Source organism: Vigna umbellata, chromosome 1 (assembly GCF_029865625.1).
Source record: "Vigna umbellata cultivar VRB3 chromosome 1, Vumbellata_1.0, whole genome shotgun sequence".
NCBI lineage: Eukaryota > Viridiplantae > Streptophyta > Magnoliopsida > Fabales > Fabaceae > Vigna > Vigna umbellata.
The window spans coordinates 62,295,228-62,310,281 of record NC_142165.1 but is presented as its reverse complement, the minus strand read 5'-3'; the positions used below and the strand labels follow the sequence as shown (position 1 = coordinate 62,310,281).

Below are 15,054 nucleotides of genomic sequence, written 5' to 3'. Positions count from 1 at the left end.
GGTTGAACTTGTTTGTTGTTGTTTGATTGAACTTCTTTGTTGTTGGTTATTATTGTTTGTTGTTGATACTACACTACACGTTAATAGTTCATACTTTATAAAATACCAAAAACTGAAATTTGTTATTTTTCTGGTTTTCAGGTTTCGTAGATTTGTAAAAAAGGATCACAATTAATTAAAAAAAAATTGATTAACGTCGAATATTGACAAAATTCGACGTTAACGTTAACGTCGTATATTGAGAAAATTCGATGTTAATTTAACGTCAAATATTTTAAATTTGACGTCAATTTAACGTCTCCTAATATGACGTCGTTCGTGATTTCGCTGTTAAAAGCCCAAAATATTTGACGTTGTACGCGATTTTTGTACTAGTGATAGTTGTGCTTGTATCATTTGACTATTGATACAAAATATCTTCCTATCATTAGATATCTTCAAATATTTTTTTTGTAATTCTTCACTTTGGAAGTTCTTGATAATCAATCAAATTGATTATCAGTTATTTTCTTTCTTTTAACAATTTGAATTTCAAACATTGCAACCTTGAGGCTTTAATAGGTTGGAGATTATCTTGCAATCTTTTATTTGAAGAGTCATTTTCTCATGTCATGATTGATTGATATTCATATGACAATATTTAGAATAATCAATTAGAGAGGAATTCAAAATATTTCCTTGTTTGGATAATTTGATATATGAATCGTTTTGGATATTCTTCAAATGTATCTTCAGTATCCTTTGTTTCCATATTCATTTATTCAATCAGAATATCTCTAAAATATGTCCAGCCTTGCTGCATAATATTACTCATGTGATATCTTCCTTATTGACTTGATCATTTTGACAATCAATTTCAAAGTTCATATTTGTTTGATCAATTTGAAATTGATCCTGATCACCTTGTGGTTGAATGTATTTCTTTCATACCTTTCTAAACTTAATTTGCTTGATTAATTTGATATTAGTTATGTGCCTTGACTTTTGATTCATCCAGTCACTCTTCCAATTAGGTCGTCTAATGGAAGTACTCGTCTAATAGGTGTTTCAATGTCACGCTTCATGAATTGACTTTGACTCGTTCAATAAATACTCGGCTAGTATCTTATGTGTGGCCTTTGCTTTGACTTTTCTAATATATTATGTTAACTAATTTGAATGTTCCTGACTCGCCTAATGCTTCTTTTCTTTTCTGCTTGCTTGCTTTGACTCATTTATCGTTTACTTTGACTCATATACTTATTTGTAGAAATCGAGTTTTTATTACTTTAGGTTGACTCGTCTAGTAAATGTAGTCGTTTGCTACTTCATTTTGCTCTCACATTGTTTGAGTAGTTTGGTTATTATATTTTGACATGTTGTCTCAAGTCGTCTAACACTTGTATAGAACCTGAGTTATTTGATGGCTTGGTCTGATCTAGCCTTGAACTCATCTACCGAGTTCTTTAAATATAGAGCTTTTTTAGGCCTTGCTTTTTTATATGTTTGTTTCTTTTTTTCAAGAATTAACATGTTTTTAAACTCATTGAACACACCTTAGTTGAACAATATATATATATATATATATATATATATATATATATATATATATATATATATATATATATATATATATATATATATATATATATATATGGGGTTTGCTAAAGCGCGTACGCCTGTTTTCCAATTTGTACATTTTAGCAAAGTGTACCGGGTTTTAGTAGACAAAAATATCTTTATATATCATGGATTCTAAGTTTTAAGGTTAAGGGTATTTTAATAATTTTCATTCTCAAAACTAAAAAAAAAACCCCAAACCCTTGCTCACCTCCCTCATTCCTCTCAACCCTCTCTCTTTCATCTCTCTCACTCCAACATTTTCTCTGTCATCCTATGGTAGCCACAACTGAACAAAAATCAGAAACATTGGCTGTTAAACAATCTTACAAAAAATGATTTTATAATGAGTTTTCATTTTATAATTTTTGTCTTATATAATTTTATCCAATTTTCACAAGCATAAAGAAATTGGTAATTGACTTGGAAAAAAATCAGAAATACTCGTTGTTAAACAATTTCTTACAAAACATGATTTTATAATGAATTCTCATTTTATAATTTTTGTCTTATCTAATTTTATCTAATTTTCACAAGCATAATGACATTAAAAGAATTGATAATTGGCGTGGAAAAAAATCAGAAACACTCCTTGTTAAAAAATTTCCTACAAAAAATGATTTTATAATGAATTCTCATTTTATAATTTTTGTCGTATATAATTTTATCTAATTTTCACAAGCATAATGACATCCGAAGGAATTGGTAATTGGCCTAGAGGGGTTTTTTTAGAGATGATGATTCAACCTATGCAGATGATGAAATTAGAGAGGTTAGTGAAGATGGTGAAATGAAAGAGATCTTGAATGAACCTTTGCCTGAAGGTGAATATGTCAATGACTCAATTCTTTACAAAGACAAATTGTTTAATGGCAAATGTTTCTGATTTTTTCAATTGGGACTATAGTAGGGATGATAGAGAAAAGGTTGGAGCGAGAGAGACGAAAGAGAAAGGGTTAAGAGGAATGAGAGGGGTGAGGAAGGGTTTGGGTTTTTTTTTTTTTAGTTTTAAGAATGAAAATTATTAAAATACCCTTAACCTTAAAACTTAGAATCCATAATATATAAGGGTATTTTTGTCTACTAAAACCCAGTACACATTGCTAAAATGTACCAACTGAAAAACAGGCGTACTCGCAAACCCATATATATATATATATATATATATATATATATATATATATATATATATATATATATATATATATATATATATATTCACAATAAGTATGTGAACACATTCCTGATCATCTAATGATTATATTCATATATCTAATGAAGTGCAATACTTGACAAACCCTTTTCTATGTCCAGATTTTTTTCTAAGATATAGTTTCTAATAAGTGTAAACTTATCTGGAACAAGTATATTAACTTATTTCTGTTTGTTTCATCATCAAAACTTATTATTCAATCTCATACTCACCTAATGGAGATTCCAATGTCTAATGTTAACACTATATTATATTATTTCCACTTTTTGCTACAACGTTGAAAGGTTATAATGAAAGCTTTCAAAATAGATTATATGAATATAGACACTACTCCTTGTTGAAAATAACTTTACAAAGATAAATATTCCTTGCTAAGAATATAAACATGCCTATTCTATAATTTTCACTCTTTGTTACAACAAATAAAGTAATTGAAAAGTCATAGTGAAAGCTAGTGCAATTTACGTCATAATTAGTCTTGCACGACAAGATTTCTATATATAAATATTCTGGGTTATGAGTGAATTTTTTGTTCCTGTATTAGAGTTACAGTAGAAGTTGCTGCACTCAAATTCCTTACCTTTCGTATTGAGAATCCCTTTCTGAGCACCATAATTTAACATACAATGATAAGAAAGTTTATCTCCTTTGCCAAACATGTGCGAGTCAAATATTAATGACCTTGGTCTAACATTTTCTTCTATGCCTATTCTCGTAATTGTTTTTCCAAATTTTCTTATTGAGTTTTTTAATTACTAAAATTTGATGATCTATCGATCTCACTGCTTATCAAATTTGAAGAGGTTTAGTTTCTCGTCAAATCTATTAATTTATGCGGTCTGGATAAATTTGTTACACCTTAATAGACACTAAATATTCTTAAACCAATATTGGCTCTTATGAAGTTGTTGAAGAGGTCACAGCTTTTGAATTCTTTAACACAACTAGACAAATAATTCTGAGATTATAAAATGAAATAGCAAATTATAGGTCCACCAAGAAGTCTGCACTCAAGCCCATATAAGTATATATATAACCAACAAAAAGGTTTCAATTATACTTGTAGCAAATAGTTGTTTTGCTTATTCTCTGTTTATGAGACTTTAATTATTTACTTGTAATCTTTCTCAAATAAGATTTTAATATCTCTGATACGAATAAATACACTTTATTTATATAGGGTTGTCACTATTGCCTCTTTTGTTGGTTAAAGAAAATGTTTTTTGTTGAAATATATGTTCGAAAATATGTAATAACTATTTAAATTTTTAATATTACAATAAAAACAAGAAATTATGTTTAGTACTTCGTAAACACTAAAGTAAGCATGTGAGAGAAAAAATTATAGATAAAAATTAAAGGGTAAAATTACATTTAATTTGAAAGCAAAACCACACCCTTGTGGGAATTGTCTCTGTTCCATTAAATCTTTGCTTCCTCTCTTGTCCTTAGCCACCTTTGCCCATTTGAAGTACACTGGAACATGAATGAAAATCTTCAACCACAAGGAGTCGACTTTGCAGAAAAATTAGTATTTTCTGTGCAAAGATCCGTGAAATAAAGTCCAACATTGCAAATTGCTTTTCTTATGATTTTGTATATCAAAGTGAAGCTTAAGATGCTCACTTTCAAATGACATGGACTTCACAAACAACTTTAACACGCTAAGTCAACATGGACGGAAAAAATATCCTGATTTTATATATATATATATATATATATATATATATATATATATATATATATATATATATATATATATTTGCTTGGACAACTTTTAAAGGTTAGTTTTCCTTAAATATATACTTTCAAAGGTAGCGTTTATGTGATATAACAGATTCCTTATTTTGAAGGTAAAAAAGCTATTAATATTAGCCATCACTTTTCAAGATCTGTTTGGCATACTTCTTTTTAGACATGAAGATGTCTTCTTTGCCTGGAACAACCTCCAAAAGTATTTCATAATACTCAAATTGGTTATCTTGAACTCCTTATTCATCTCTTCTTGAATTCTTCAACCAATTTAAGTTTGCTTCTTATAAAGATCATATCATCGACATATAAGACAATAATCATCATATCTTCTCCATTTTTTTTAAGTATAGAGCATATTCATATAGACATTACTCATACTCACTCTTCTTAAAATAACTATCAACCCTTTCATTCCATGCTCGTGGGGTCTGTTTTAAGCCATAAAACGCATTCTTCAATCTCAACCTGATATTCTATTAGGGATAATTAAAAAGAAATGTATATAATAGATATTGTCTCTTGTCTCCAAAATAAAATATTTGAATAATATTCATTTTGATCAATAATTCCCATTTCTATTATTACATTTCTATTATTATAGATTGTTTTTTTCTATATATCTATATAATTGAGTTGAAATTATCATTCTATCAACTATTTTTATTTACTTTTTTAAGAAAAAAGTAAGTTCCTATTAATAAATAATAAAAAATGATATTTATCTAGATAGAGATACAGATAGATATTCTATATTATTCAATACTAGACGACGTATAAATAGATTGATAGTATTTAATTTGAATATTCTATTCATATCATATTAATATGATATGAATAGAATATTCAAATTAAATTCAAATTTTGATATTTCATTGTTTCTATTTTATTTCTTTTAGTTTCACAATGTACACTTTCTTTTCTTCTCCTCTTCGCATGTAGCCGAGTGGTTGTTCAATATATACCTCCTCTTTCAAAACTCGATTGAAAAATGATAACTTCAAATCCATTTGTAGAATCGTCCATTTGTATTGGGGTATTAAGGAGATCAACAATTGAATTGTTTCCATCCTCATCACTAGGTCGAATACTTCGTCATAATCAATTCCCTTCTCTTACTTGTAACCCTTCACCACGAGCTGATCTTTATATCGCTCAACTTCTCCTTCATCATTGGTTTTTCTCTTATACACTCATTTTATGGGCCAGACTCCTTTTGGTAAACTAGTTAGCTCTCATGTATTGTTGCGTTTAATTGCCTCGATCTCTTCATTCATAGTCTTTTACTACTTCTCGTCCTGCACGACTTCTTTAAAACTCAGGTCTTTAACACCTACTACGAGACATACAACATGCACTTCGTCAATGGAGTTGGATATGTCTTGCAAACATTGTGTTCTAGGTTGTAGAGGTTCATCTTCTTCCTCATAAGTCTAGTGATATCTCCCAACAATGGATTTTAGGCTTTTACCACTAGTTTCTGAGCTAACTCTTTTAGTTTCCGAGCTCCCTCTTCTATTTTCCAAGCTTCCAATAGACATCTCCTCTGAGATATTCTAGTTTCATTAGTTCTCCTCATCAATTTTAACATCTCGACTTACAATGACCTTTTTTGTTATTGGGTTAAACAACTTGTAAGCTTTTAATTTTTCATCATATATAATAAAAACATACTTCTTACTCCTATTTTCAAGTTTGATCATGTGTTGAGTTGGAACGTGACCATAAGCCATCCTGTCGAACATTTTAAAGTGAGTCACACTCAACTTCATTCTACTTCAAGCTTCTTGTGGTGTCTTCTTGTTTAACTTAGCATGTGGGCACTTATTTTTTACATATATGCCACACTGTAGTACTTCTGCCTAAAACTTCTCTGGCATATTTTTGCTCTTCAGCATGGTACGAACCATATCATGAATGGTTTGATTTTTCCTCCCGGCTACATCATTTTGTTGTGGCGAGTACAACTTTAATGTGCTTATTGGTTTCCTTTTCAACCATCATTCTGAACTTCTTAAACACCTAGAATACCTCACACTTTTCTCTTTAGAAATATACCCTTGTCTTTTACGAAAATTCATCCACGAATGAAATAAAATACCTCTTACGATCGAAGGATTAATTGGTAATCGATCCACATAGGTCAATATGGATCAATCTGAGATATACCTTTGCTTGATACTCGGGTATCTTTGGAAACTCAGTTCTCGAATGTTTTCCAAATACACATTCCTCATAAAACCTTTTGTCAAATTACATACACAGTAGTTCGTGTACCAATCCTTTCTTCGTTAGCTCGGCCAACACGCCAAAATGTAAATGGCCAAAACAAAACTACCACATCATGGCCTAATCCATCACGTCGAGCTACAAACATATTTTTGAACTATCTTCAACTCCAGCTTGTACATCTTGTTCGTCTTCATTTCTACTAGGGCAATTAAGCATCCAAATTTATCTTTTAAATATAATACTCGGTCTTTCATCAGAATCGAGTTGCCCTTCTCCATCATTTGACCTATGCTCAATATATTGCTCTTGAGATCGAGTACATAATACATGTCTTTGATTCCTCCAACTTGGCCGTTCTTCTGCAGGTACCAGTCGCTCTTTTATCGCCACCTTCGAGTCATTTGTAAATGATATGTGTCGACCTATACTTTATAAAGCTCTTTGAACAAGTTCTCATCCTTGCACATGATTACTCGCTCTTGTATCAAGCTACCAAACCAAATTGTTTAAATAACTCAGACTTAGCTCAACACTTGATCTCTAGCTTGAACTTAGCTCGACTTCTAATCTCCTCGATATCATACAATTTGAACTCAACTAGCATCCAATCTCCAGCTCGGACATAACTCGACGTTCGAGCTCCTCGACATCATCAATATCCACGTTTCTTCCTTAGCTTCTTCAATAAGAAAGTTTGTGTCCTTCTTTCTCTCAAACCGGCTGTACTTGGCGAAATGACTAACCTTCCCACAATTATAGCATTTGACTGATATATAATCATTTGCATAGTGGTCGTGCTTGCCACATTTAAAGCACTTAACTCCTGAGCTACTTAGTTGACCTTTTTGGCCTTTACCTTGTCCTCGACCATGACAATTCTACAGACTAGACTACTTTTTACTGTCTTCTTGATCTCTTTGACCTCAACCTCCTCATCCTTGACTTTCTCGGCCTCTTCCACCAGGACCTTGGCCTTGAGTGTTATGAGCTTCTTCCTTCACATCAAATTTTGTTTGAAGTGCTTGATCAAGTGGCTCCCACTTCTTTTTCCTTCTCCATTGCTTGTGCGCCTCAAGCAACTCAACAAGCTCTTCAACCGAGAGTATTGACTAGTTCTTGGACTCCTCAATGGCACAAACATTATTTTCAAAGTCATTTGTTAATGACCTCAAAATCTTCTCTACAACTTAGCTAGTAAGCAGCATCTCTTTGTTTTTGCCGAGTTGATTCACCACAATTTCAATGAGTTATATACTTAACTACTCCTTCAGCCTCCTTCATCCTCACACTCTCCAGTTCTCCGTTGAGATTTTGGCACTGAACCTGCTTCACATGATCATCCCCCTTATATGCCTTCTCCAAATGTCCCACACTTCTTTTGAAAATTTAACATTTGCTCTCTTTTCAAAGTCGGACTCATCCTCAACTTGGTACAGGAAGTAAAGAACTACATTATCCTTCACACATGCTTCTTTTAATGCTTTCATCCGGACATTCGATCAATTTGTCGTGTTGACTGGTTATTCAAAACCATCTTCAACCACCTCCCAATTTTCTTGAAGTCGAGAAGAGCCTTCATCTTTATACTCCAATTATGATAGTTGACTGTCTTTGTCAACTTAAACAATGACATATTATTTGTAAGGTTGACCATCTTTTTAACTCTTTGACTCTTTTTTCCACTCAGACACTCAAGCTAACTGACTCTCTTGATACTAATTTGTTAGAAAAATAAAACCTTCTGAAAAACTTATTCATCTCCTTGTATTTTCTTGTTGTATTTTCGTGTCAACTAAACACTACACTTTATAAACCTTACATTTGACGTTTTCATCAAGTCATAATATCTTCAATTATTACAAAATATAACCTAAATCAATCTATTAAGTTACTGATATTTTATCTTCTAAAACACCAAAATATTACTATTCATAAAATATGTTAAATATTCCCTCGTTTAAGTTCACCCATATTACTACTAATAAAATCTGCTAAATATTTTCTCATAAGGTAAATGGCCATTGTAAATAAACATCTCACTGTACAGTGCACGCCTATTAATTAATAATTTCACTTCGGAAGAGAATCAAATATTAAAACATCTTTAAGAGAAGTGGTACATACACATATATATAAAACTCTGATAACTAACCCCTCAAAGTAATGGTTGAGAAATGTAATTATAATGCAATGGATGATTCACTTCTTAGCCACTTATTTATTACTCTGTGAGGCCTTTGTTTGTGTATGTATCCTTCTGAGGTCAACTCAAAGCTTCAATGTGAGATCCGGAGAAGCAGAAGCTTGTGGTGGAGGAGGCACTATTGGAACAAGACTGGGATTTGAGCTTTGAACATGTCCTTCAGTAACACCAGCTCCTTGGTCTACCTGTCTGAAACTTCCAGGCCAAAACAATCCAACATCATCATCTTCCATGAAAACCAGTGATCCAAAATGGTTTCTTTCAAATCTTGCAGCGGCTCTCATATCAGGAGTTCTCATTGAGGATGAGACGTGTCTTTGGTGCATTGCAGAATGAGCTTCAAGACCAAGAGACCTAAAAGGTGAACCATGAAGAGGTAGAGATGCCAAACTTGTGTACCTCTCAGTGAACATTCCCATTCTCAATGCACGCTTAGCCATTGTCCTCTCCCTTTTGTGAGCATTTTGATGGCCTCCTAATGCCTGCGAACTATAGAACTTCCTCCTGCAGTAGTTACAAGAAAAAACCCTGGGAGTTGCTGATGCTGAAGCAGGAGGTTCAGCTCCCACTTCACTGCTAGCATCACTAGAACCTTTCAACTCACTATCACTGGAATTGAAGTTGAGTGTCAAGTCAAGGGTAACAGAACCTGGATCAGTTTCATCCTTTGTCAGACAGGAGGAAGTGGTGGTGCTGCCCTTTGTAAGATCATAAGATGCTTCATGCAAGGAGACATTGGATGCCACCTGGCTACTTCCTTCTGAATGATTTTCAGCTTCCAAGTTCAAGTTTGGAGTCATCATGTTGTATGGCCCTGTTAAGAGTTCACTTTTTTCCCAGAAGGCACTTGGGTGGAACAAATCCGTTACTCAGCTTACCATGATACCATTGCCTGCATTTTTATCAAACACATTATATGCTATGTAAAGTTCGGAGTTTTGTTTGTGTTTGCAAAATGGAAGATACATTCTGGCATTAACATAAAGTGGCAATAATATGGAATCGAAGTAGAGCAAACCCTACCAATCCAATCATATAATATATCTCGTCTCGCATCAACTGTATGGTCTTACACATAGGCAACTTCATGGTTTCTATTGTTTTTATCTCAGCACTAAAATAAAAATATCATTTAAGTGCTGCTAACAGAGACAGAGTGTTATCATTGCTCAAATATAGACAGCAATACCGCAAAAGTAAAAGTTGGCACATGAATTTCATCAATAGAAAACACAGTTCACATCACATGTAACAGTTCATTTACAGTAGTGCCACTTTGAACAAAATATCTCCTAACAAAAAAAAAAAGTTACCAAATTTTCTTGTTGCCTAAAATGCCTATTTTTGTCTTTCTTCATAGAGACCTAAAGTGAATAATGCCGAAGAGGATAGAAATTCAAACCACAAAACATTCCTACCAATACATTTTTTAATGTCAGTTATGCAGTTTCTCAAACAGTCCCTTCGAATTCCCAGGGGACAAACCTAAGTATGTTTCTCCATTATGACCAAGATGAAGAGAGTACATATAAATGTTAACCAGTGATTTCTTACAAGCCAATTATCATGGATGCGGCATAATTCTTTATGGAAAACCAATGTATAGCACTTTCCACTGAATTCTTAAAAAATAATTTTGATCCACAACCAGAACCATGAATATAATTTACTCACCTGAATTGCTCGGGAAAGGGTACAATTATGCTTTGCTTAAACAAAGTTATCTTTTGTTTCATCAAAGAGGATTTGACATTCAAACAGTCATATTAAAAGTAATCTATCTACCAAGGAATTGTGACTCAAGTTACAACAAACAAAATTTGGTCCTTCCCCTTAAAAACAGCCTCCTTAAGTGAACTCAAGTGTTAGCTGATGCATCCATAGCTAGACAATTTAAGAAAAGTATGCAAATTGAAGGACATATGAAGAATCAGAGTGACTTTCTTCTTTCATATCTTTTAAGCTTTTCATAACAACAATTTAGCAAAAAAGTTTTCGGATGAATATGTTCTAATGCAAGATAATCACCCAAGAAAAATAGTTAAATGGAAATAAACTTTTTTTTTGTCATCTTTTTATTTATTCATTTCGTACAACAATGGAAACATACGTTGGATACAAAAGAAGACTTAAATACAAAATGTACCTTGTGGTTTGGTTCCATATGACAGGAGACTTGGTGCAAAATGTACCTTATGTTCCTTATCCCTTGATGGTACTTAAATGAGCATTACTATGTTATGTATTTCATATATTTTCTTTTACTTAGTAGAATCTAGTTCGTCTCATGATGTTTAGCACATTTTATTGAGTAAAATACTAGAATAAGACAACCTCGGTGGCTATTTAGTTGGTCATAGCACGGTTCATTCCCTTTTTTCAAGACACTGTAGATTCCCACTCAAGTTTTCCCTCATTGATGCTAATTTAAGCAGAAAATAAGTGATTCTACGATGCACTAATTTAAGCAAAAGTATAAAAGTAGCATTATATATTGTCGGTTGTTGTGACCTATAACTGTTCTTCCCATCAATAGTAAATTGTGGAATTGTCCTCCAATCATGAGTCTACTAGGTCCTTGCCATGCCAAATTTTACAGCTATTAATCCTTTATTTGCTGGCAAAAGCCAATGGTATTTTCAAATATACTGAGATGAAAAGGGTCATGTCAGAAAATTTGGTGGAGTTGCAAAAATGTATTATTTAAATCAGATAGGTTTAACAGAACACTCAAGAGGTTATTAACATAAACATGAGAAATCTAATTCCATGCTTTCATGGAAGTAAATTAACTCCAGAGATTAGCCAGATAATTCCAATATGTCTAATCAACTAATTAACCACCCAAAAGCAGTCCTAAAACATGGAAATCGAACAGGTAATTATCATCTCGAAAGGTTATAGGAGAAAAGAAGACGAAAAACAGTTGGAATTATTCTCATAAACAGTAGAATACAAGAAAAGAGAAATTATTCTCATAAAATCTGATGCTTCCGCTTGAACTTAAGAACATAGATCTAAATTTTGATACTCAACTGGTAGGTATAACCTTTTCTTTTCTTAGTAAACTGACAAAATTGTAATTACCCATTACAGAAACGGTTTCAGATTATCACATAAACCAGACACAAAACCCTCAACATTAGCATAAAAAATTTTCATTTCTTGCAAGCCAAAGTGGACCATCATGAGACTCCAAAAACACAAAATGAGAGAAGCAGTAGAGCAATCAAAGAAAAAGTGAAACAAAAGAAAGAGAATGAAGAAGGAAATAAAAAAGGCAGCAGAAGAATGGGTTAAAATGAAGGGAGGAATTGGAAGAAAGTGCATAACGAAAAACAAATCTTTTTTCAGTGATGAGATGGGTGAAAAAGAGGAACTTACATAACAAACCATAGTACAGTACGATAAATCTGCAGGCTCCTTCCCTCACATGCTGTTGCTAGGCACCTAGTTGTGAGTATGAGGAGTATCAGCAACAACCAACAATAGAGGGTACCATGTTTTTTAGCATCAAGCAGTGTAAAGGGGTGAGTGAATAATTAAAAGGAGAGATAGATAAGATCACAGACAGAGAAAAAGAGAGAAAGAAAAAGAGTTATGTTATGGGAAAGCAAAGAAGAGAGAGAGAGAGAGAAGGAGGTGATGGAGGAAAGTCAGATAACATGAAGACATGAACCACGTCTTTTGTCGAATTTGAGGTTGTATTTTGCCACTGCTTAACTTTAACTGATGAGGGCTAATTATCAGTTAGTGTGAACGTGTCTGTGTCTGTCTTTCTGTCTGTCTGTGTGAGATGTTAAAAATGACCAAACATCATAGACAAGAAAAGCAATCACTACTTTACCTGCCAAGACCCACCAGCTAGCTAGCTATCTACTCAACTCAACCGGACGCATGCTGCTGCACAAAACGTGAAACAACTAATAAAATCAAAATGTGGCTAATAATTTTAGCTATGTTTTATCTTCATAAATTCTCATCATGGTCCCACTAACTGTGCTAGAGCATAAATAATAAATATGCATCAGTTTTTTTGTTTATAATTCAAATAAAATAGAATTTCCTTAATGGTCGTTTTGCGTCCACTACAAAAGATAGTGGTCCCTTCTGTTCCATATTTAACGTTAGCTTTATGTCTTTAAGTGATACACATTTTCTATTATTATCTGCTTCAACTATAGAGGATATTTTTCTTTACCATTGATTGACCCAGCCACCTTTGTCATATTCATTCATATGGACTCCCATAACTTCCCCATCTTTTCCAACCTGCACATTGCATTTTGCTCTTTCTTTCTCTTTCCTCTTCCCACTAAAACACTTCCACACTTATCATTATCACTGTTTTAATTGTTTATAAAACTATAACATATTGGAGATGACCCTATTATCGTTTTTCCTTGCAATACTAAGTTAACTCAAAGATAAGACATCATGATATTAAGGATTCCTTCGTTTAGAAATAATATGGTCACTTGGCAGGAATTCAGCGAGAGTGAGAGAAGACCAGAAACTTTAACCACGTATAAAGAGAAGATTCATACATCTAGATTTTGAGTTAGAGGTGAAGTGAATTCCTTATATGAGTTTGAATCATGTCTTATTAGTGTTAAATTTAGAATTTTTAATTCGATTTATTTCGTCTATGACCCAACCTTAATCAATCTTAAAACAAGTCTCTTTTCATTACAACACTAAGGACTTAAAAAACACTCAACTTATAAAATGCTCATATAAAGTGAATCAGGGTCAAGACTCTCCACAATAAAAATTCAATTAACCTCCACAAATATTTTAAAATTAATTTTTCCTTAAAATATTTTAAATTACAAATCGAATCATTAATATTTTAAATTAACTTTAAACTGAGTTTGAATTGGTTCAACTCAACGTGAGTCAAACTTCGCTTAGCCTAATGTGTTCTTACCTAACTCGGGTCGAGGTGCGTTTAACTCCATTTAGCCCTCAAATAAGTTTGAGATGCACTTAACTTGACTTAATCCAAGGTAAACCTAACTTGATTTGATCTACTAGTTGTTTGACTTGACTCGACCTAACATGGGTCTAACTCAACTTGGTCCAACATGGACTCGATTCAACTCAACATGTTATGGACCCTATCAACTTTGGCTTGATCGAGACCTTACCTTGACTAATGTCCAACCTAACCTACCTACTTAACCTCAACCTGACCTAACCTCGCCCATCTTGATTAGGAACTGACCCAGACAAACCTAGCCTCTTCCCAAACCAACCCAACATGACCAATATGCTCTAAGAAAGGAGATTTAGTTGATAATTATCTTTCAAAATTTTTCAAAATATCTACTTTATAATTATTTAATCTAAGAGAGGAGATTTAGTTTTAATTTTCAAATAATTGAGGCTATATACACATATGACTTTGGTTATTGTAGAGCGATGTGTACCAAAATTTTCAAAATTTTTCAAAAGTCTCATTATTTATTTAAATACTTTATTTAAGAAAGAGGATTTGACCTTGGTTGATAAAGAACCGATGCCATATACCTTTATGACTTCCATTTTTCTAGACTCATGGATAAAAAGTTGAAAGAAATATCAAAATATCCTCTCTTTTTATTTAAATATTTTATCTAAAAAAGGGACTGGCCTTGGTTGTCAAAAAATCGAGCCCATATACCTCAATGGAATCGTTTTCTAGACCCAAGTCCAAATAATTGAAGAAAATTTCCAAATTTGTACAAAAATTAACATATTTTAATTATATATATAAACATTAGGCTTTAGTTTTTAATATAATCAAAGCCATAAAAATATTTGTTAACACTTCATTTTTCTCTCATTTTCTTTCTTAAAATTTCTTTCTTAGTCTCTTTTAGGTTTTAAATCATTAGAAATAGGTTAGATTTTTGTTAAGGTGTAAAAATAGGTTTTCTGTAAAAAATGTTGTTGATTTTGTGTTTTTAGATAAGTCTTTGAATAATATTCTCTCTTTCTCTCTTAGAAAAAAATCTGAATTAAATATAAATAGTACATACTTTGCGTAAATAGATTTTTTCCTTGAAAAATT

General features: G+C 32.4%; 1 protein-coding gene across 2 annotated transcripts; it reads right to left on the bottom strand.

Moving 5' to 3' along the window:
* Positions 1-8,838: 8,838 nt before the first annotated feature.
* LOC124847491 (zinc finger protein 4-like) lies at positions 8,839-12,932 on the bottom strand. Of its 2 annotated transcripts, none has more exons than XM_088104013.1 (3): positions 12,847-12,932; positions 12,384-12,449; positions 8,839-9,891 (listed from the first exon to the last, which is right to left on the bottom strand). In XM_088104013.1, exon 3 carries the CDS (start codon positions 9,800-9,802, stop codon positions 9,065-9,067), a length of 738 nt encoding a protein of 245 aa, XP_087960139.1. In that variant the 5' UTR covers positions 9,803-9,891; positions 12,384-12,449; positions 12,847-12,932; the 3' UTR covers positions 8,839-9,064. The 2 variants fall into 2 exon arrangements, with proteins under 2 accessions (XP_087960139.1, XP_087960140.1); XM_088104014.1 differs by lacking the exon at positions 12,847-12,932 and adding an exon at positions 12,679-12,697.
* Between the last annotated feature and the right edge of the window lie 2,122 nt (positions 12,933-15,054).

Excerpts from the sequence above, each read along its gene's own strand:
- LOC124847491 (XM_088104013.1), bottom strand. The coding sequence starts at position 9,802 with ATGATGACTCCAAACTTGAACTTGGAAGCTGAAAATCATTCAGAAGGA.